General features: G+C 48.9%; 1 protein-coding gene and 1 long non-coding RNA gene across 3 annotated transcripts in view; one reads left to right on the plus strand and one right to left on the minus strand.

The window, feature by feature from the left end:
* Positions 1–1,800: 1,800 nt before the first annotated feature.
* MXI1 (MAX interactor 1, dimerization protein) overlaps positions 1,801–21,862 on the plus strand; it is a 74,735-nt gene continuing 54,673 nt past the window's right edge. Inside the window, exons 1-2 of one of the 2 annotated variants that reach the window (XM_045854143.1) lie at positions 1,801–2,297; positions 21,639–21,771. In XM_045854143.1, the coding sequence (XP_045710099.1) occupies positions 2,036–2,297; positions 21,639–21,771 (395 nt within the window). In that variant the 5' untranslated portion in view covers positions 1,801–2,035. Of the gene's footprint in view, positions 2,298–19,849; positions 20,147–21,638; positions 21,772–21,862 lie in introns of those variants that run through there. The other variant, XM_045854144.1, reaches the window with a different exon arrangement.
* Positions 11,660–15,557, minus strand: LOC123828797. Its single transcript, XR_006787515.1, has 3 exons — positions 15,426–15,557; positions 14,011–14,127; positions 11,660–12,250 (listed from the first exon to the last, which is right to left on the minus strand). It is a non-coding gene; the product is annotated as an uncharacterized LOC123828797 (long non-coding RNA).

A 21,862-nucleotide genomic window follows, 5' to 3' on the forward strand; every position in this document is an offset into this window, starting at 1 on the left:
AATAAATAATTATGCAACACCCTACTACCACCCCTGCACACATGTGTGGGGTGTGCCGATCTAGGATGTGTGTGTGTGCGTGTGTGTGTACACACACATGTTGGTCACAGGACTACATAGGTATGTACCTTGGCCCAGGCTTCTACCTGGGAATTAGAGAGACCAGGGTGTTTGGGGTCTGGGCTCCCCTGGTTCATCATCTCACTCTCATTTTTCATTTAGGGCCAGGGAGATCAGGGCTGTTTCACACAAGTGCCAGTTTTTGCAAAATGGTGTTGGATAAAACCTGTTTGAAACTGTACCTTCCTAAAGGCCTTAGACATTTGTAGACTTTTAAACATGATATGAAAAAGGTAACTGTTGTGATATTGGAAAATAAACTTGTATTTCACAGCTCTTAGGAGTACGTTGGCTTCAAAATTTCAATTACTGATTGTTCCTGTCATACCAGCAACTTGTTATTAGTACAGAGTAAGTCCTCACCTAAGTTGTTAATAGGTTCTGTGACTTTAAGCAAAATGACGTATAACAAAACCAAAATTTTCATTGGCTAACTGATAAAAACAGAATTACATCTTTTTTATCTTGTTTATATCAATTATATATAAATGGGCAGCATGCATGTATCTTCTATGAAAATAGTTCCTCTGGAGGAAAACTCCAGGTGGCCTTGCAAGGTGATGTTATTTAGATGGGCTTGTTGCAGAGACATTTTCCAGCGAAGTGCAGAAGAGTCTTATTTCCTCAACATATTTTCTCTTGGATGCAAGTTGGGGACCTAGGCTCTTGTCCGGGTCTGGACTGGAAGAAAAATATCTTACTATGGGCCAGGCAGTGTGCTCAGAACAGATATAATTAAATCAGGACAAGACTCTTACTGGAGGTTTCACAGGTGGGGAAATTTAGGCCACGAAGATTAGGGGCCTTGCCCAAGCTCACACAGTCTGTATGCAGCAGAGGTGGGTGGGAACTGATTCCTTCTCTATGGCACTTCACAGAGGCCTTCAAATATCCTCCACTCCCACAGCGCTTCCCAGGCCTGGAAAGCATCCAGTGTTCCTGCAGCACCTGACTAGGTGACAGCAGCAGCAGTGAAAACAAAGCCAACTGGGGTAGGGGTCTTCAGAGACAAAAGGTGGAATTCAGTTGGGGTGGGGTGGTCCTGGGCTGCCACTTCTGCCTCTGTCAAATTAAAGGGGGCCAGGTGTGATGGCACCCTAGTGTGAGCTTTGCACAGCTGGACCTGGGCTGGGAAGTGTGTGGAGGGAGATGCTTACATCTCCTCCCCTTCCTGGAAAAATAACTTTGCATTTGAAGGGAGAAAGAAAGAATGAGTAAATCTGTAACCAGGATTTGTTGGCCTGGGGATTTCATTTGGCCCTTTAAAGGCACAAGGCCTTGCCTGTGTGTGTGTGTGTGTATTGGGGCGGGGGGGAGGGAAGATTACATGTGATTTTTTAAATTGGACTTTTATTTGAAATAAATGAACGTCATGGCTGCTACCATTTATGGGGGGCCTATTATGTGCCAAGCATTGTGCTGGACGCTTTAGAGGTATTATTTTTATGTGAAGAAAAAATAGCTTAGTGTATTGTTTTCATGCAGGTACAATCAAAGACATCGAGTATTTTTTCCCTTTCAGTTAAAATACAGTCCTCTACACTGTGATCAGATTTTGGGAGACGCGGGGAAGGCTGTGAGGACGGGCAATGGGCGGTCCCTGCCTCGCTCGTCTCCACCTTTTATTTTGACCCGTCCGAGGCGACAGGCTCGCACTAGGACCCAGGCGCCAGAGCGCCTCCGTCTGTCCTGTAGGTTCATTCAATCTCCCATACACACAGACCCACTGCGAGACCGACACACACTCACTCACAGTCAGGCACGCAACTGCACTCAGTGAGGCTTGGGAAGTCAGATCGCCTCCTCGCCTCGGCGCCTCCTCCGCTTCAGCCAGCCGGGTCTCCTCTGGGGCCCGGAGCTCCGCCGGGCCGCGCAGCCCTAGAAGAGGACGAGCTCGTCAGACCCCGGTCCCACCATGGGCAAACGCGGGCGGCCGCGCAAGGAGGCGCGCTGCGAGGGCGCAGGGCTGGCCCCCACCGCGCCCCCGGCTGTGGCCGCGCCTCAGCCCCCTGCCCAGCCCGAGGAGCCCGCGGGGGCCAAGCTCAGGTGCCCCTTCTCGGACATTTTCAACACCAGCGAGAACTCGATGGAGAAGCACATCAACACTTTTCTGCAGAACGTGCAGATTCTGCTTGAGGCCGCCAGCTACCTGGAGCAGATCGAGAAAGAAAACAAAAGTAAGTTTGGGTCCCCCGCTCCTCCTCGGCGTTCGGCTCTTTCTTCCTCGCCCACTTGGGCGACTCCTGTCGCCTGCTCGGCCCGCGTCCCCCTCCCCCCAACACACATCCAGCACTAGGCAGTAAAGCCGATGACACGGGAGAAAGGACACGCACGCACAAAGCTGCTAAAGATGTAACAAAGACGAGCGGGGGGGGGGGCGGGTGGAAGGGGGGTCTGTCCGTGCGTCTGTCTGTTCGTTTCCTGGAGGCTGGGAGGATCGCCCAGCCGAGAAGCAGGGGAGTGTTGTTGTTTTCTGACAACTGAGCCGAGAGCAGCTCATCTCTTCGAGGTCGCCTTTCTTCCTTTTTTTTTTTTTTTTTTTTTTCCGGAGCCTTCTCGGGCAGACAAGTGTTGTTTTTCTGTGCTCGTTCCTGGGTGGGGTGGGGAGAATTAGAAGCCGAAAGTTGGAAACCGTAGGCAGTGCTCAGCGGTTTCAGAAAGAAAACACAAGACACACAGGACAACAATAACAACAGCCACCAAAAGCCCCTCACGGCGTGGGCTCGGCTGGCTCGGCTGGCTCGGCTGGCTCGGCTATGCTTATCCCTTCTGTCTACTTCGCTTTTTCCTCCCCTGCAAGCCGGGCTGGGCTCAGGCCATCGCGTCCTCCGGTACAGTGCCCCTGCGCCTCTGTTGCCCTGGGGTGCCACTGCTCCGCCTCCCCCCCCCCCCCCCAAACTGGCTGGCTGGGCCATGCAGCGCCAGCAGGTCGCCCGGGACCCGCCGTCCTACGGGGAAACTTGGCGAGGGGGCCGTAGCTAGAAGGAAACTTTGGGATCTTGCAGGAAACAATAGTTGGGGAAGAAGGTGTGGGCTGTTGTGTGCAGTTTCTTTATTTTCCTAGTGAGCGCTCAGTGCTAGGAAGGCAAACGCCTTTCTGATCGATTTCTCCGTCCACCCTCACCCCTCACAACCCCCCCCCCCCCTCAGGTGGAGAGTTATGCGGTGGGGGGGAGGGGCTGGGAGCCCCACCCCGGCCTGGTCTCTTTTTTCGTATTTGTTTGTTTCATTTTTGCCCCTGCCAGCCGGGTCTCCCAGCCCTCCCCAGGCAGTTGACTCTGCGTCCTAACGGGGGCACGCGTGTGCGGTGTCTCCAGCATGGTCCTCACAAATAATAGCTGCGAGAAGGGGGAAGGGGCCTGGGCAGATAGAACGACAGGCTAGAGAAAAGCAGGCTGTTTAATCTGTCCAAACAAGTAGGAAGATCAATGAGAAGAGGGGAGAAAAAAAAAATGGCCCGATTGCAACGTGTCAGATCTTGTGATATCCCCCCAACCCAACAACAACAACCCTCAAACACAAAAACACCTTAGCAGACCGACACTCCAGTTCTCCCGGGATAAAGTAAGCGTGTTTTGGCAGCGCAATTGTGCAGAAGCCGTACGGGAAAAAGCAAGGATTTGTGTTGGGAGGTCGGTGGTGCGTTCTTTTCTTTCTCTTCTCTCTTGTTTTCTCGGAATGCTTGCCTCGGTTTCGAGAAAGGCGCATCGCCGGCTGTGTAGCTGAATCAGATTGTGGTTATTGGCGGGCCGGTGGTCGTGTCGGTTGTGCATTCGTCAGGAGAATAGTTTATGAAAAGCCAGAGCCTGTGGGGATCTGGGTGAAGACACGGTTTTGTTTGGTGTTTGCTTTTGTTGGAGGGGGAGGGGTGAGATTTTTTTTAGCGGGGCGGTGGGGGGATGGCGCGCCCCGGGTTCCCTGTTCTCTAGAATCTGTCCCGTAGCGCCGGCTCCTGCTGGGGGTGCACCCTAACAGGGCACCTTGGAAGTGTGTGGCAAACCTGGTTTGACCCCCTCCCCCAGTGAGGTGTACTAAGGAGGTTGCTGGAGCTTCCACCGCGTCCCACCACCCTTTCTCAACAGCAGACAATCGGAGACGTTCTCCACCTCCCCCCCTCCCCCCGGCCCCCTCCCCCCCGCCTCCCTGGCCGTCGCCACCTTCTTGTTTACCCCGTGCCGGGGCTCCGGCGTGGCCACCAGTCACGTAAGCAGAGGGCCGGGCGCGCCGGGCCGGCTGCCCCGCACGGGGCGGGACAGAAGCAGCAGAGCTGGGCTCCCGAGGCTGAGAAAGCCTAGGGGCTTCCTCGTGGTTCCTCTCCCGAGGCGTTCGCTAGCCCCCGAGAGGGGCTCGGAACCTCAACGCTCCAAAGTCAACTTCGAGTACGTAATCAGTCCCTCGGCCTCGCTGCCCCCACCTCCAACCGGCTCCCCGTGGGAGTATTTTTAGCTCTCTTGCCTCTTTTCGCCGCCGCTGTTTGGCTCTGCATGACGTGATGTCAACGGCCCCCAGATTTCCCCGAGAGCGTGGGACGCTGCGCCGTGCCCGACTCGGCTACAGGGATCCTACTCCAGGCCTTCGCTCCCCTCCCCACCAGCTCACGCAGTCCAGGGCGACCTCCAGCAAACTACCGGCGACCCTTTGCCGGGCCTCTATGATCCCCCTTGCAAACTGGAGAGACCCACGGTGGGCACTTTATCCACTCCACCCCCCCGGCCCCCCTCCCAGTGTGGGTATGGAAAACCGCGGACCCTACATCTGCCTTATTTTATTGGGGGCGCTTCTTCGCGCTGGCGGCGCTCCCCGTTGTTTTCTGCTCGCTGCACACAATGCCCGCGCGTCACGGCGCTCCGCGTGTGCACAGCAATAACGCGAGTCTGGGGGCGGGTCGTGCGTGCTCCCGGCTCGGGCACTGCGGGTCGCTCCGCGCGCGCGGGGCTTGTTTTGCTTCTGAGCCCGGCTTTCCGAAAAGCTTACATCATTCAGTTGTTGGGAGGAGGGATGAGGATCTGGGCGTTCCGATAGGATTCCAGCATTTCCCAGGTCCCTGTTTTTGGGGAGGAAGTAGGGATCCTGGCTTTTTAATTAATTTTATGAGGGGAAGGTTCAAGTTTTGTTTGTTAGGCAAGTTTTGGGTTTTTTATTTTAGGTCGCTACTGCAAAGGGCATTGCTGGCCGGCTCAGGTGCACAACCTCCCCGCCTTCATTTCAGCCAGTTCCCCTGTAATCACTTGATCTTAGTTTCTCCGCCTCCTCCTCCCCCTCCCCGCTAGAGACACATGGTTTCCACATGGAGACAAACTTCTTTCCTCTGACTGGACTTGACCTAGCTGCGTCGTTCAGCCAATCGGCAGCTGCAGCTTCCTATGACGTCACGTGTTGCTGAGCCCAGAGACAGGGGGTGGGGCCAGGAGGCAAGCCAGGAAATCTCTGGGAGCTGTAGTGCGGCCAGCTGGTACAATCCCTTCTTAAAGGGACGCTCTTCTCCCTGGAGATGGCTGTTGAGTCTCTATTCCATTCTTCATTTCGGGTTCTGTAAGGCCTTCCCGAAATGCACCGATAGACCCTGGTCATAAGTCCACACGTTCCGTTTTTACTGTTGTTTGCAAAGTACTTAACTTGGCAGGAGCTTGCCTTATTTTCCATTGTCGCCAGAACTGCTTTTCATTGACTAGCTGAGCTTTCCGAACTAGGAGTGTTCACCGAGTTGTCGCCACAGTGCTGAATTATTTCCAGTAGATACGGTGCGTTTTCTTGGGGGGAAGGTATCCAAGTTAAATCACCTAGTATTCACTGCTCTTTGCAAGGCAAAGATTCCCTATGCAGGTACATTCTCAAATTCCAATTGATGTGAATCCTTAAGAATCTCAAAGTCCTCCAAAAACATTAATCATGGAGACTGTGACCCTGTTTTCACAAACTCAGAATTTATATATAAATAATCTCGAGCATCAACACCTATTTCGGTTTGGGATCCAGTGGAGGGGTGGCAATTTAGGATTGACTGATAAACAAACATTTGCTTCCTGTTTTGGAAAAGGTTAAAACCGAGAGAAAAAGAAAGCTTCACAAAGGGATGGTGTTCATAAAAGCTGTTCAGTAGGTAAGTGGAAACCACTGTAACAAGTAGAGGTCTAGAGGGCAAAACTGGGCTTCTCAGTGTCTGGGGAAGGTGACTTTTGGGACAATGCTTAAGACAGAGAAAAATGACTGGATGGAAGTAGGGGGCATGGGTGGCTCTCTGTAATGGACTGCCTGGGTTTGAGGGTGAGGTGCTTTCCTCGGGGCATAAACTGGCCAAGGAGCTGCCTTTTCCTCCTCCTGGAGGGAGCTGCTGCTGTGTGGTACCATTCGGCCCTACCCAGCCCTCCTGACTTAATCTTTTCTGCTCCTGCCCAGCAGGCTCACCCGCAAGCAGGTTCACAGTCATGCCTCTGTGCTCAACTCAGACGCTTCCCTCTGTCTAGAGTGCCCTCATTCTCTTATTTCCTTGGGTTTAGGTGCATCTTACCCACCTTTCAAGACCTAGGTCAGTTCCCGCCTCCTCCAGGAAGCCTCCCCTGGCTATTTCTTAAGTTGGGGTAGTTGAGAAAATGAAAACTTCACGGTCACAAGAGTGGGAAACAAATCCCTCCTTCCCTGCTTACTGGCTGTGTGATCTTAGGCACAAGTTACCTAACTTCTCTGAAGTCCCATTTCTTTTCTTTGTAAAATGGGGGTAACAATAGCGCCAGCCTCACATAATTGCTGAACGACTAAATGAGGCACTCCCTTTAAACATTTAAAGTACCTGGAATATAATAGGTGCTCAATAAACAGTCACCTTTCTGTGCTTTGATAATCAGTACTGTGCAATTCTCTACTAGCTTCCTGTGTTAGCATCTTAAGGGAAAAAGATCACCTACAGCTCTTCAGTATATGTCACTGTTGCATATAGCATATCACTGGGCATACAGTAGATACTTAATATACATTCTTTGATTGGTTGGATGTGTCATTTATTGACTATGGCACAGCAATCAGGTTTGCAGGCCAGGAGACATATGACAGACTTTCTGAAGACTTGGAGAAGAGTTGGAAACGCTTCTCTCTCTTTCGAGGAGGAGGGTGTCTCTCATAATCTACACAGAATTCCCTTGGGCTGTAAAGACCAGGGCCAGCAAGGAGGTAGTAGGTAAGGCCTGGAGAGCTGAAAGCACATACTGAAGTCAGCTGTGACTGAGAGTGAATCAGTTACTGGCTTGGAGAGCAGGTGACTAGGGCAACTTATGCTGAATTTGAGGGCTTTGATGGCAACTAAGGTTCAAGCAGGTCATACTTCTATGTGGCAGGTGTGTTATGATTCATTCATTCCACAAATATGCATTGAACACCTACTATATGCAATTGCTTTTTTTTTCCTGAAAACTCTCTGGATTGATTTATGCTGAGGGTGGAGTGGGATATTTGTTTTTGGTGGAGTTGTATAAAGAACATTCTTAAATGCGGCTATTTTCTCTGCATCCTAAATTATATTCCCTGGATTCAGCTTTTTTTTTCTTCTAGTTTTAAATATGATCTCTGCCCACTGGTTAAGTGCCAGAAGTAGATTTTCAAGGATATTGTTGTGGCTTTTAGAGTCCCAGGATTCCCAGGGACTAGGTACTCTGTGGAGGGGACCCAGGGGAAAGGGAGTAGGGCCTGAGGAAGTTGAAGTCGAATTGAGACATTCCTGATTTTGGGGGAAGGGTGCTCCATCAGCTACAAGGCAAATCGACTGCTGCCCTCACCTACTTTCCCCTCTCTGACCAAAACACGCTCCCACTGACATACCCAGAAATGGGCATTTTCACCTGAAGATGGCTGAACAAAAGTCTGGGGGTAAGAATGAAGGAAGTGAAGAGGGTGCCAGCGTGCAGCAGCAGCAACTCATTGCATTGCATAGTATCAATACTGGCTACCATTTATTAAGCACTGACTGTATACCAAGTATGGGGCTAAACACGTGCATCATCTCCTCCAATCTTTACAACAACCCCTTGATACAAGCACTTTTATTACACCCATTTACAGAGGAGCCAGGATGCTGGGTGACTTACCCAAAGGTCACATGGCTAGTAAGTGGTAGAGCCGAGGTTGGAACCTAGGACTCGGGTTCCAGAATGAGCCTGAGGTCTTAACCATTTATGCGGGTATGGATTTTACAGCCAAGGAATGAAGTCTAGAGAGGTGAAATGACTTGCTCAAGGTCACCCAGCAACCTGGAACAGAGCTGGTATTTGAAACACCCTGTTGATTATCAACGTCTTCCTACACACACCCTGCTCAAAGAAGGTTGAGAAATGAGGATGGAGTCAGAATAGCTAACCAGAGAGGTTTTCTTGTTTTTCAGAGTTGTTCAACGCTCCTGGCCCAAACTTGAGTTTATGCTCCTAGTAAACAACACCCCTGCCATGCTGTCTCTCCCAAGTCTGTCCTCTGGACATATTAGAGGACTTGGGGCTGTTGCTATGGTGCTGGAGCCAACAGCAGGTTCATCAAAAGCTGGGTCTTTTGCCTTTAAAAAAGCCTGGCCCTGCAGAAACGAATTGGCCACAAAGATTTGCATCAGCCTTTGTGGCTTGCTCTGTTTTAGATCCCCCTGCCTCTCCATCCCACCCCCTCTGCCCTACCACCACCACTTTCTATAAATACAGTTAGATAAATATTGATTTAAACTGGGTTTCTGGAGGAGGAGCACATGGTTGCCCTGGCCTGGTCCTAGATACCACCAGTATGCCAGGCCTGACACACCTAACCCCTGACAGCTCTGGCTTTCAAATGACCCCTTTGGGGGAGGTGAGTTGTGGTTTTGTGGCTTTTGAGTTTAGAGAGAGGGAGGGAGTAAGAGAGAAAGAAAAAGAAAAAGAAAGAGAGAAAGAACGAAAAGAAAGGAGAGAGAGAGGAGAGGAGAGAGAGGGAGAAAAGAAAGAAAAGCACAGCAACAACCCAGGAAGAAAGGAGGCAGAAATGGAGGGAGGTTTATTGCCGTGTGGCCTTCTGAACTATTCTCTTCCCTTCCCCATTCTTCCTTCCACTCCATTTTGGATTTTGTTTAGAAAGGAGGCAGGTGGTAAGACAGAGCTTCAGGGCCAGAAGGAGCCCCAGAGGTCACAGAACATCCATCATCCTCACTATACAGATGGGGTGGCTGAGGCCCAGAGAGGGACAGTGATCGCTCAAGAGGACACAGCAGAGGCCGGACCAGGTCCTTCTAGGCTGTGTTCTCTCCTTCCTGACATGAGAATGGGTCCCAGGAAGGGCACCAAACTGGGCTTCTGTTTTACAGGTCAGGTGCTCATAGTGTCAGCAATTCTCAAACCTGGTTTACGGATTCTAGGGTGTGTCCGGTTATTGCAAAGGTCATTGCAACATTCTCAATAGTCTTTCAAAATGAAGCTCATTTGCATTTGCCATTTAGAAAAAAAAAATATTTTCTTTTATATTGGGGTTGGGGATGGGGACCAGGAAGGCAGTGGCAGTGACAGGATGGCTACCCAAGTCTTAACTGAGGAAAAGGAATTCAGGTCTTCCCAGAGGGGCCTCTTGCTGGGGGTGGAGGGTAGAGCTCCGGGCTCACACTGGAGAGAGGCTTCGGTTCTGCAGGGACAGACACCTGCTCTCTCTGGCTCTTCTGCTAAACTAAAGGGAAGTAATTATCTCTGATATGATATCATTGTCCCTGAGTGGCCTGGCTGGAGGTGTTAAAGCTGTCAACAGCTGACTGGATTTCTCTGGCCAAAAATAATGGGGCATTTGCCACCATCCCCCTGAGCTAGAGGTTCCTTCTTTACTTCCTCATCTTGGCAGAATGCTGTGCTGGGCCCCTCACTTATGAAATATTTTGAAAGTACAGGTGCCTCTTGCTTTGAGCAATAAATCTCCATGAAACATATGTAAATAAGATCCCTTTAAAAAAAATTTTAGAGAACCTCTCCTTAAAAGGCCCTTGTGGCAAATACTTTTATAAAATGTGGGATTATGTCACGTGCCAGGAACTCTCCCTAATTTCTTCTGTGAGTTTATTCATTCATTCATCCAACTGGTATTTAAGGACACATACAGCTTACGTCAGGCACTGTGTACAGGCCCCTTCCTTATGGCGTGTGCACTGTATTCCAGCACCAGTTGTCCGAAAGCGAACCTGAGCAAGGTAGGGTTTTGCATGTAACTTGGGTTTTGTGTCTTTGGTTCTAACCGTCATTATAGAGAAATCAAAAATGTATCTTGGGCTTCCAAAAGGAATCGTTTCTGCCCCCATACATGCTCCTCCAGTGTTTAAAATCCTTTGTGTTTATCCTTGTAATTTTTATGGATCTGACTTTAAAAAGAAAACTGCCTGAGCTTAGGAAACTATGTATCATGTAAGCAGCCTGGTAAATAAACACATTCCACTCTTAGTTCTTCACAGATCGGTGCAGTCTGTACTTGGAGGACTGTCCCTGCCAGTGTTCCCACCAAAGCCTGCGCTTTCATACAGCATGCCCTTGGCCACGTACCTCTAATGTCCAGCTCCAGTGTCTGCTAAGGGAATTTTAAACACTGCAAAATTAGAAAGATAAACAGTGTACTACGGGTGAGGGAGATGGGGAAACTCAAACTAAACCCAATGAAAGGGGACTTGGATTACCTACTATTTGAGATATTTTACTCTGTATTTAATTGCCATTAGCAAGGATACTCGAATAAAGATGCTACAACAGTATTAAAATAGAGGGCATGCCCGGGGCTGCTGCGTTTCTGGCCGTGGGTGGCAAGTAGGAGCTTGTGTGACCTTTATTTGTATTTCTACAGGGACCCAGAACTACCCTGTCATGTCCCTGTGTCATCTCCTTATCTTCACCACACCTGACCATCTTTACCATCTTTCTTTCTTTAAAATTTGATTTTGGAGAGAGAGAGGGAGAGAGAGAGAGAGAGAAGGGGGAACTCATCAATTTGTTGTTCCAGTTCATTTACAAATTCACTGGTTGATCGATCCTCATACGTGCCTACCCAGGGATAGAACCTGCAACGTTGGCGTATTGTGACAATGCTCTAACCAACTGAGCTTCCTGACCAGGGCTTTACGGTATTCCACAACTCCCAGGACTCTGAGTGTCTTGCATACAATTTTCTTTCATTCTTCCTACCAGCTGTAAAACTTAGCTCAAATCCACAAATAATGTCCGTAACCTGCCAGGAGCTAAGCACTGTGCTTGGTGACCCCAAAAGCAGTATGTGTTGTGTCCAGTTCTATATGCCAATGCATGTGGTAGACAAATAGAGACCAATAAATAATTCTTGTCTTCTGGGAGTGCGATAATCTGTGTCCAAGGAGCTGCTGAAAGTCTGTTTTCTAAAGGAATCCTGATAATGATACCCCCTTTTACTGAGCAGTTACTTTGTGCCCATACAATGCTAAGCGCTTGATATTAAATCCTCACAACCATCCAATAGGAGGGTGCTTTAATTATCCTCATTTTACAGACGAGGAAAGCCTGAGCCTTAGCAGGGCTGACTGACTTTCCCAAGGGCACATGCTGACAGAGTGGAGCTGAGACTCAAACTCAGGTTTCTTTCTTCCTAGGAGAACCTAGGGCTCTAGGAGAAACCTTAGGAAGACAAAGGCAAGACATGGAATCTAAAACGTTTGAAGTTTAGGCTGAGAGTGCCCCCCTGGGAATGCCTTCCAGGAGTGACTTCTTTTATTTCCCACTCATCCTAGGGCAGAGAGAAGGCAGTCAAGATCTTCCAGAGCTCTTTGGGTACGGCCAGACAGGGCCCTTTTCAGGAGGGCCGTGGTCTAGGGTATCGCTACTTGCATATGCGTACTACCTTGCCCAGCACCCCCTAGGGAGCTCACCCAACCAGTAGGGCTCCTGTGGCTCTGCATATTAGGATGTCAGGGGTGTGAATCCATACCCTGTCAGGTGTCCTTAGGGCTTCCAAGATCACAGACAACTGGTCCGGCCCTTGCTTGGAGCCAAGGGCTTCTGCCAGAGAAGCCAGAGGGGAGAGGCAAGTATGAGCTGCAGGGATGAGCCTGAGGCCCTGGCTGCCACCGCGACAGCACGGGCCAGCTGGTTCCGGTCAAACGGCGTAGGTCCAGCCTCTTCCTCTCCTCAATCAAGATCTAGGAAACCACAGTAATGGTAAATGTAACTGGGTTCATGTCACTTACTTGGTTAAAGCCCTTCAATAGTTTCCTTCCTGGCTCCCTTAGAACAAAATTCAAATTCTTTGTGTGGCCTTCACCGTACTGTTTAGAATGAGTGCTCTCTGCAGATGGGGAAACTTGGCGTCCCCCGGGAGCTGGTCAGAAATGAGGCTCCGAGCTCCCAGCCCAGACCTGCTGAATCCAAATCTGCATTTTACCACAATTTCCGGGTGATTTGTGTGTTCATTAAAGTTTGAGAAACTGGCTTAGACAGCCCTTGTCATTTCCCTAATCCTTCCACCCACCTAAAGCTACCCCCCCACCCTCATTTATCCCTTATCCAACTTATAACAACTTAACAATGCTTTTACTTGCATATAATCAGTCTGTCAGACTAGAACACAAGAACCTTGACAACAGGGACCATATGTAATTTTGTTCATTGTTCTATCTTCAGCATCTGGGTTAGTGCCCAGCACATATTAGATACTTAAGCAATATCTGTTGAATGAATGATGAGTTCTCTGCCTTTAACATTCTGACCTAGTGTCTTTCAACAAGGGGACTATCGGTGAGAGAGTTTTTGTGCAGATTTATCCAGAATACTGCAGGATTTAACATCTTTGCGTCCCACTCACTAAATCCCAGTGGAACTCCCAAGTCATTGTGACACTCAAGGAAGACACTGCTGCACATTTCCAAAGCCTTCTAGGGGAATGATACTACCCCTGGTGGAGACCACTGTCCTAATTACTTTTGTTTGACCCTGTGCAATTGAACATGCCCTGATGTATGCTGTGGGGTCCAACAGTTACAAACTCCGGGTTTGAATCCATGCACTACCTGTGTGACCTTGGGCAAATCGCTTAGCCTTTCTGGGCCTCATCTGTGGAACAGGAATCTCAAAGGCATGCTAAGGAAAACAGGAACCGACTCTAGAAGCAGCACCACGCACATGGTTGGCTCTCATGACCTGACAACTAGTAGGCAAATGGAGGCATATTATTCTAAGATCTCTGGAGAATCCCAGAATCCTGGAGTCAGAATGCTGGAGTTGGAAGAGATGACAAGATCACTGTCCTTGAGCAGCCGAAGACCTGGTGTTTTTATTCTAAATGGTACACCTGAGGCTGAGAACTCAGCCATAAGGCAGCAGGGCTGGGTGTGTGATTTAATGTCCTGGCTGGGCTTGAGAGTGACCTCTGCAAGTTTCTGCTGCCTGGAAGGGAGTGTTGATGCCAGGAGGTGGGGGCAGGGCAACTCTAGGCAGGCTCCTGGCAGGGGATGGAGGGTTACCCAGGGCTGTGGCAAGAATGTGGGACATCCTCTTAGCAGCAGTGGAAGGCCTCTGGCAGTGTTTTTATTTTTCTTTAAGGTTTTAAAATCAAGTTGCCTCTAACTTGGAATAGGTCATTGCATCCAAAATCCAGTACATGCCACAAAAAAATGTGTAGTATAATCTTACTTTTGAATATAGATGCAAACATTCTAAACAAAATATTAACTCATGGAATGAGCAATGTTTCAGAAGAGTAACATACCATGGCTGACCGGGCTATATGCCAGAGATGGCTGAAAGTCACAAAATCTACTACTATAAATGATTATAACCAAACATTAAAGGAGAATAATATGTGAGTGCAGCAACAAATAATGAAATGTCACTTGAAAAAAATATTTGGGAGGCATTTGTAATGAAGGAAACTATGTTCTTCCATACAATAAAGATTACTTACCTGTGGTGCTCTTTTAAATAAAGTGGTGGATAGTGTGAGGCCGAGCCCATGGCTTGTGAGCATCACCAGCAGAGGAGTTGATTCTGACGCCATCCTTTCCTTGGGGAAGAATGAACCCTGAACAGAAAACAAAAGCACAGGCCTTGGATCCCTTTGGAATGTAACTTGATCTTGATATTTCAAGAAGTGGGGCTCCACAAATTTAAAAGACCAGAAAACTCACTCTATTCTATTTATGTATTTTTAAAAACATGAAGTCAACTAGAAAAAGAAGAATGGAAATAGATAGAGAGCACAAGGCAAAAGTCTGTAGGCCTGAGGCCTAACCCTTGCTTGATAGCTCTGTGGCCTTGGGTAAGTTACTATACCTCTCTGAGCCTCAGTTTTCCCACCTGAAAAATGAAGACTGGATTGAGCAATAAGCTTAATAATATAAACTTCTACGAAATAAACCATGAAATACTATTTGGGGGAACATTAATTTAGCACGGACCTAGCAAAATCCTCCCAAATTACCTTATTAGTTGAACCCCCAAATAGGGTGTTCCAGAGTAAGCAAGCTTCTTAGAGGTGAATAATAATTGAGCCCTGCAATGCAGATTTCTTCTTGGATGAAAGTTAATGCAAAAAAAAGAAGGAAAGTGCCCTGGCTGGTGTGGCTCAGTGGATTGAGTGCGGCCTGCAAACCAAAGGGTCTTCGGTTTGATTCCCGTCCAGTCAGGGCACATGCCTGAGTTGCACACCAGGTCCCCAGTGGGGGGTGCGTGAGAGGCAACTGCACATTGATGTTTCTCTCCTTCCCTTTCTCCTTCCCTTTCCCTCTCTCTAAAAATTAATAAAATCTTTTAAAAAATAAAAGAGACTCCAGAAAGCCCCCTCCCCTGTTTGGAAAAGAAAAAAAAAGGACTATTTGATTTGAGAGATTAACAAATAACAAATCATTGAAATACATTGCTTATTACATAGGGACCATTTAATAAAATGTAAGAAGCCCCTTTTGCCCTGGCTGGGTAGCTCAGGTCGTTGGAGCATCCTGATATGTCAGGGTTGTAGGTTCTATCATCCCCAGTCGGGGCACACATAGGAGTCAACCAGTGAACGTGTGGGTGGGTGGAGCAATGGATCAATGTTTCTCTCTCTCTCTCTCTCTCTCTCTCTCTCTCTCTCTCTCTCTCTCTCTCATCAATATATTTAAAAAGAAAAAAAAAAGAAAAGAAGCTCTTTTCTTTACTGGGAAAGAGATAGGTCAGGATGCACATCAAGTGCAGCTGTTTGAGCCTCTGCCAGTGGCCTGATCTCACCAGAAAACTGAAGTTAAAAACAACAAACTTCCAGATTCAGAGAGCTCGGATGGAGACTGCCTTCCCCTGCTGTTTCCTCCCACCCCCTCGTCCTTTCTTTCCCTTTCTCCCTACCTCAGGCACCTGGGTCGATTGGTGCTTTTCCCTGTGTTTGGGATGTCATCCGACAGCCCTGGCGACTGGAGCTCTGGGAGGCAGCAGCTACCTCTCGGGTTTAGCATTACGTCATCCCTTCTAGACCCAAATTTATCTCGGCTGCACACAGACCCACAGCTCTGAGCTGCTGCTGACTTGAGGAGAGCTTACGCATGAAGTTAGGCAAGGCTGACTCACTGGGCGGAGGGAAAGGTTTTCTGCTGCCCTTCACGTTTCTGGGTTTTAAGGGGAGGGGAGAAAAGGAGGCTGCATTTGTCATTTCGGGGTGGGGAGATGAAACGATGTATAACTGTTACTGTTCTCATTTAGGAGCTCGGGACTCACCCACTTCCCTGTCCCCAATCTTGATTATTTGAAACCCCCTTCCTTAAAGGTAATTGCACAAAACAGTGCCCTGTACAGTAAGCACCTTGCAGTTTCAGGGAAGTTCTCTTAAACCCCAGATGTCACCAACACAGTGACTTTCACCTCATGGTCCCTTCCCTTTTTTTGATCTCTTTCCATCTGTGTACAAGATATAACACAGACCAGCCTCCATTGTTCATGAATATGCAATAAATCATCTGAAAATTTGCACTGGGTAAGCTGTGCAGGGAAGGGACCCCTAAGAACAGAGAGTTTTGCCTGGTTCCTCCAGAAGGCAGATTGTTCACATCAGGCTATGTTTGTTATAGGCTTGGGGGACTCTGGGGGACTTTTTCCATCTTTAGTGAGACTTCCTGAGAGAGATACTTTAAGGATAGGACAAAACCAGAGACTGTAGGTAAGATTCCAGGTTCTTTTGTGAGTAGACTTTGGAAGCCATGCTTTTTCCTCAGTTTCCCCATCTGCATTTGCAGTGCAAGCAGATTCATGTGAACAAAAGAAAGGCCACGGCTGCCTCTGGGTTCTTCTAGGCTGGGACTGATGCTGAGGGATGGTTTGTGGCTGGCATCACTCTCGAGGCTAGAGCCTCAAGCTTTGTGTTTTGTGGGAGGCCCTTATGGCCGACGTCCAAGCAAGAATTCCAGAGTCACCCAGAGCAGGGAGTAGGTAGTGGCACCTTCAGTTGCTATTAGAAAGGGCTACATATTTCTGTATATAAACCGGTCTGTAACACTGTCCACTTTCCACCATCACCATCATCTCATCTCTTTTTCAATATATGCAGGTGAGCTTTTGGTGGCTCTCATCCTAGCTTTCCATCTCCTAATCTCCCTCTTGGCTATGGCTCTAAAACAAAGGACTGGTTGAAAGCAACAGTTTACCCCGGCTGGTGTGGCTCAGTGGATTGAACACTGGCCTGTGAACTAAAGGGTGGCTGGTTTGATTCCCAGTCAGGGCATGTGCCTGGTTTGCAGGCCAGGTCCCCAGTTGAAGGTGCATGACAGACAACAATACATTGTTTCTCTCCCTTTCTTTCTCCCTTCCCCTTTGTCTAAAAATAAATAAAAATAAAATCTTTAAGAAAAGAAAAAGCAACAGTTTACCTAGTTTATACATACTCACCCGTTTTGAAATATATACTAAAAGACAAGGACATAGAGTTACGACTTTTAGTTTATCTGCATGTTTCTCTTATTTCATACTTTTTATTTTATTTTATTTTACTTTATTTTTATCATTGTTCAAGTACAGTTTTCTGCCTTTTACTCCCATTCCAGCCCACCCACCCATCCCTGCCACTTCCCTCCCATTACCACCCTTATTTCATACTTTTTATATAAATTCACTTTTTATATAAATGATATTGTTAAAAATCATTACAGAAATGTTGAATCCAGCTTAATCCTTATGTATCTACTTTATAGGATTTCCAGTAATAATTATTCTTTCTAGGCTAAATGAAATTTCCAGTATGTTTCAACTAAAAAAAACTGATTATTTTTTCCCCAATACGAACAATAAAAATTTCAGGAAGAGCCTTGCCTGGTGTGGCTCAATGGACTGAGCGCTGGCCTGCAAACCCAAAAGGTCACAGGTTTGATTCCCAGTCTGGGCACATGCTTGGGTGGCGGCAGGTCATGCCCATGGTTGGGGGCATGCAAGAGGCAACCAAATAATGTTTCTCTTGCACATTGGTGTTTATCTCCCTCTCTTTCTCCCTCCTTTCCCCTCTGTCTAAAAGATAAACAAAATATTAAAATTTTCAGAAAGACAAAAAAGAAGGATTGGTTAATTCATCTGGAAGTCAACTGAGAAAGGCCAGGCATGTGCACCAACCATCCCATCTTTCTCTTAATAACCTGGTAGGGCTTAGGATCTATAAATTCAAACCCATCTTGAACCTCTGTGTGTTTTCAGCTTTTACTTTTTTCTTGATTCTATTTCACATGGTTTACCTCTCACTGGCTAGACTTTTATTTGTCATAAAACTACGGTACATCTTTTAGGTAATTCAGGTAGCCCTTAGCAATTTGGGATCTAAAACTTAAAGGGGTTCCACAAGTGGCAGAAACTAACTCTCAACCTAATAATTTCTATCCTCAATAACAGATGTTCTGAGCGAATAGGTATTTTCTTTTAAATTATTCTATTCTTCCCCTACCCAACATGTCCCTTTTGAGTGTGGGGGTTGGTTGTTACCAACACCCAATGGGAAAGCCCAAATCTGAAGCAACTTAGCCAACAGCTGAAAAAGCATAGTCCCTGTTTTAAAGTCTTTACAAAAAAAATTAATTCTCCTGTGGCTTGTGAACACTTCTCATTTTGGGTCTCCCTGCACTTGATGGAACATCTCTTTGGTTCTTAAATGTGGTGCCAAGTGTAATATTTAAAAGGGCTGGCAGAATATTACAGTTTTTGACCTCATTAGAAATCTTACTCACTTTGAAAAAAAAAGAGAGAGAAGGTATTAAAATGCACTCTGAGGCCCATGACATTTTTGAGAGTAAGATTTTCATCCTGAGATGGTATTTTCTGCAGTAGCCACTGGAATTTCTCCCCTCACCAAGAGCTTCCTGTTATTTTGGATATCTACCAGCAGGTTAAAATAATCAGGGTGGGGGAAAGTTATGGATGTTTACAAAATTCCCAGCTTGGCCCTAGAGCTTTCAACATTTATGACCTTCTTGCCTTTTCCTCTCCTTAGATCAGTAGTTCTCAAACAGGAGTGAGTCAGTGCCTCAGAAGACATTTGGGCAATGTCTAGAGACAATTTTGGATTTCACATGTGAGGGTTGGTGGTGTGCTACCAGCATCTAGTTGATAGAGGCCAGGGATGCTGCTGAACCTACCACAATGCACAGATAGCCCTCTTCCACCTCCCAAAGGAATTATTCACCCAAAAATGCCAGTAATGCTGAAGCTGAGAAACTCTGGTCTAGACTTTTGAAGGCTTGTTAAATTGAGGACTTGGAAAGAGGGTGATGGTGAGGACAGTCTTTTAATGTGGTCCCAGGAGTCATTAACCACTGCTTTCAGTTCTGTGTCTGGAAAACATGAGAGGAAACAACTATCATATCTTCCATTTATTGAGTGTCATGTACTAAGTGTTGGAATTATTTTCATTTAATCTTCAAAATAAATCCTACCAACTATATACTCCTTGAAAGCAGGGTCCATGTCTGTTTCTGTCATTACAGCACACTTTATGTCTAGTACAGTGCCTGGCACATGGTAGGCCTTCAGCGTTTGGATATCTATTTTACACAGGAGAATGATGAGGCCTGAAAGTCCACACAGCTAATATAAGTAGCAGAGTCAGGATTTGAACTGACCCTGTGTGACTTCACCAGATCGCTTACCCGCTGAATCATATCCTTCACTTGAAGCACCGGGGAGGTTTTTTAGCCTTTAAAACCCCTAGTGAGGGGAGAGAAGAAAGGTTAATAAAATAAGGTTTAAAAGAAAACATCCACCTCTGTGTGGAAACTGAAGTGGAAGAAGGGCCTTATGAAGCCATCTCTGGTTCTGATAGCACCTTCCTTCGTTTCTGAGCAGCGACTTTGGCTTTTCAAGTGTTTCTGTTTGTGCTGTCCCAGCAGCACATTTTGCAGAGGGAGAAACTGAGGCACAGAGGTTACGTGAGAAAGTAGTTGATGACAGATGACTTGAAACTTCGGAAAAAGAATGCTCCAGCTCTTGAGCACCCGCTGGGAGTCGTTGACAAAAGGGCTTTTTGGGAGTAGACACTCAGCTAGGTCAAATCCTTCCTGACGGACGCAAAGTCCAGAGAACTTAGTGTTTCTACCCTGGGTAGAGAAGCCAAGCAGGACTACACGTCCCAGTGGCCCTTACGGAATTCGGCTGGGCGCAAGAGTACTAAAATAGTGTGCATACTACAATTCCCGGCGTGCAATAGGCGGGGGGGGGGCGGGACTACATTTCCCAGGAGGCAGGGGAGGGGCGGGAGGGGGCGGGCCGCGGCGCTGCTCCCGCCCCTCCCCCGTGCTCGCGCGGAGAGGTAAACAAACCACGCGCGGGCTGCCGGCTGCGCGACCAGTGCAGAGGGGCGACAGGCGCAACTGGACCCGGGGGGCGGTGGACAGCGCGCCTAGCTGCGGCCGGGCTGGCCAGCCCGCCCGCCGCGCATGTCCCGGGGCGCTGCTGGACTGTACTGGCCGCGGCGCCTCCTGTCGGCCGGGGAAGGGAGCGCGGAGAGGCCCTGGTAGCCGCGGTGGTGCCGATGGAGCGAGTGCGGATGATCAACGTGCAGCGCCTGCTGGAGGCGGCGGAGTTTTTGGAGCGCCGGGACCGAGGTAACGGCCGGGCACCACCGCCGGACCCCGAATCTGCTCCGCGTGGGGATCGCGGTGCGGCGTGTGAGAGGAGGTGCGCGTGTGAAAAGGGGTGTGCGCATGTAAGGGGAGGTGCGCTTGTGAGGGGAGGGGTGTGCTCGGGTGAGGGGAGCTGCTTGTGTGAGGACGCCCGTGAGCGTGAGGTGTTTGCGCCTGTGAGGGGAGGTGCGCGCTCGAGGAGGGTGCACCTGTGAGGAGTGTGCGCGCTCGAGGGGAGGTGCGCGCCCGAGGAGAGTGCGCGCGTGAGGGGAGGTGCGCGTGTGAGGAGTGTTGCACGCGGGAAGGGGGTGTGCGCGTGTGAGGGGAGATGTTTGTGTGAGGTGTGTGCACGTGTGAGGGGTGTGCGTGTGTGACCGGGAGGGGTGCGTGCATGAGGAGGGTGCACGCGTGAGGGGAGATGCTCGTGTAAGGAAAGGCGCGCACGTGAGGAGGGGTGTGCGCGTGTGAGGGAGGTGTGTGTGAGGGAGGTGTGCTTGGGAGGAGGCGTCTGTGAGGTGTTGGCGAGTGTGAGGAGGGTTGCTCTCGTGAGTGGGGGTGCACCTGTGAGGAGGAAGGTGCGTGTGTGGGGGGAAGTGCGTGCGAGGGAGGTGCACAAGCGAATAGGGGTGCACGTGTCAGGGTGGCCGCGCGTGTGTTTGTGAGGGGAGGGCTGTGTGAGAGGCCCCCTGTGGGAGGGGCGGGGCGGGGCGGGCGTGAGGAGCTGCAGGGGGGACCCGAGCTGCGGAAGGTGAGGGCGGGGCTGTGGGCGGCGGGCAGGTGGACCCGAGGAGGGAGAGACCGGAGACCGAGGCCCTGGAGGGGGTGCGGGCGGGGGAGGCGGGGCTGAGAGCGAAGGGAGGGAATGGAGAATGCCTGCTGAACGGTGGGGAGGGCGCGCACCCCGTGGGGAAGGGGACCTAGGTGCTGTGACTGGGGGTCCCTTTGGGGACGGGGATACTGGAGGAGGCGCGGAGATGGGCTGTGAAGAGGAGGAACTCTGGGAGTGGTGGTGTGAGGAGGGAAGGTGTCCTCCTAAGACTGGGTGACTGAACTAAGTACAGGAAAGTTGTGGGGCTTGGTGTGACGCTTTCTGGAATACAAAGAGTTGAAGGAAAAGGGGAATTTTGAAGTAAGGGAAATAATTGAGGTGAGTGGTAATCAGGCTCAGAAATTAGAGTGTTTAAGTCCAGAATTCTTGGAGCAAAGCATTTTGTAGAGGGATAAATTACTTGATTTAGAGGAAGTACCGGTACACCTTTCAGGCACTTGGTTGGGTCTGCATGTAATGTCACAGGATTGATGTCCAGGTAAGGACTGGAGATTATTTTGCCTTTTAACCGAAAAGAGTGGAAAAGTATGACCTCTTTTTCTTCTGTTTTAACAACCTGTTACTCTAAGGACTTCAGATTTGTGGTTCCATGGATGTGGGTATATCCTCTTATCATATCTTTTTTTTTTCTTGCTGTCTCTTTAGAGTGTGAACATGGCTACGCGTCAACGTTTCCCTCCATGCCGAGCCCCCGGCTGCAGCATTCAAAGCCCCCACGGAGGTTGAGCCGGGCACAGAAACACAGCAGTGGAAGCAGCAACACCAGCACTGCCAACAGGTAGCAAGCTGGGGAGGTTTAGGAAGGACAGGGGAGGGAGGGGGAACACATTGGGGCAGACGTGCCTCTAATACCAAGCCTGGAGCAACAC

The sequence above is a fragment of the Phyllostomus hastatus genome, unplaced genomic scaffold (genome assembly GCF_019186645.2).
Source record: "Phyllostomus hastatus isolate PE091 unplaced genomic scaffold, TTU_PhHast_1.1 phas_scaffold_1066, whole genome shotgun sequence".
Taxonomy (NCBI): Eukaryota; Metazoa; Chordata; class Mammalia; order Chiroptera; family Phyllostomidae; genus Phyllostomus; species Phyllostomus hastatus.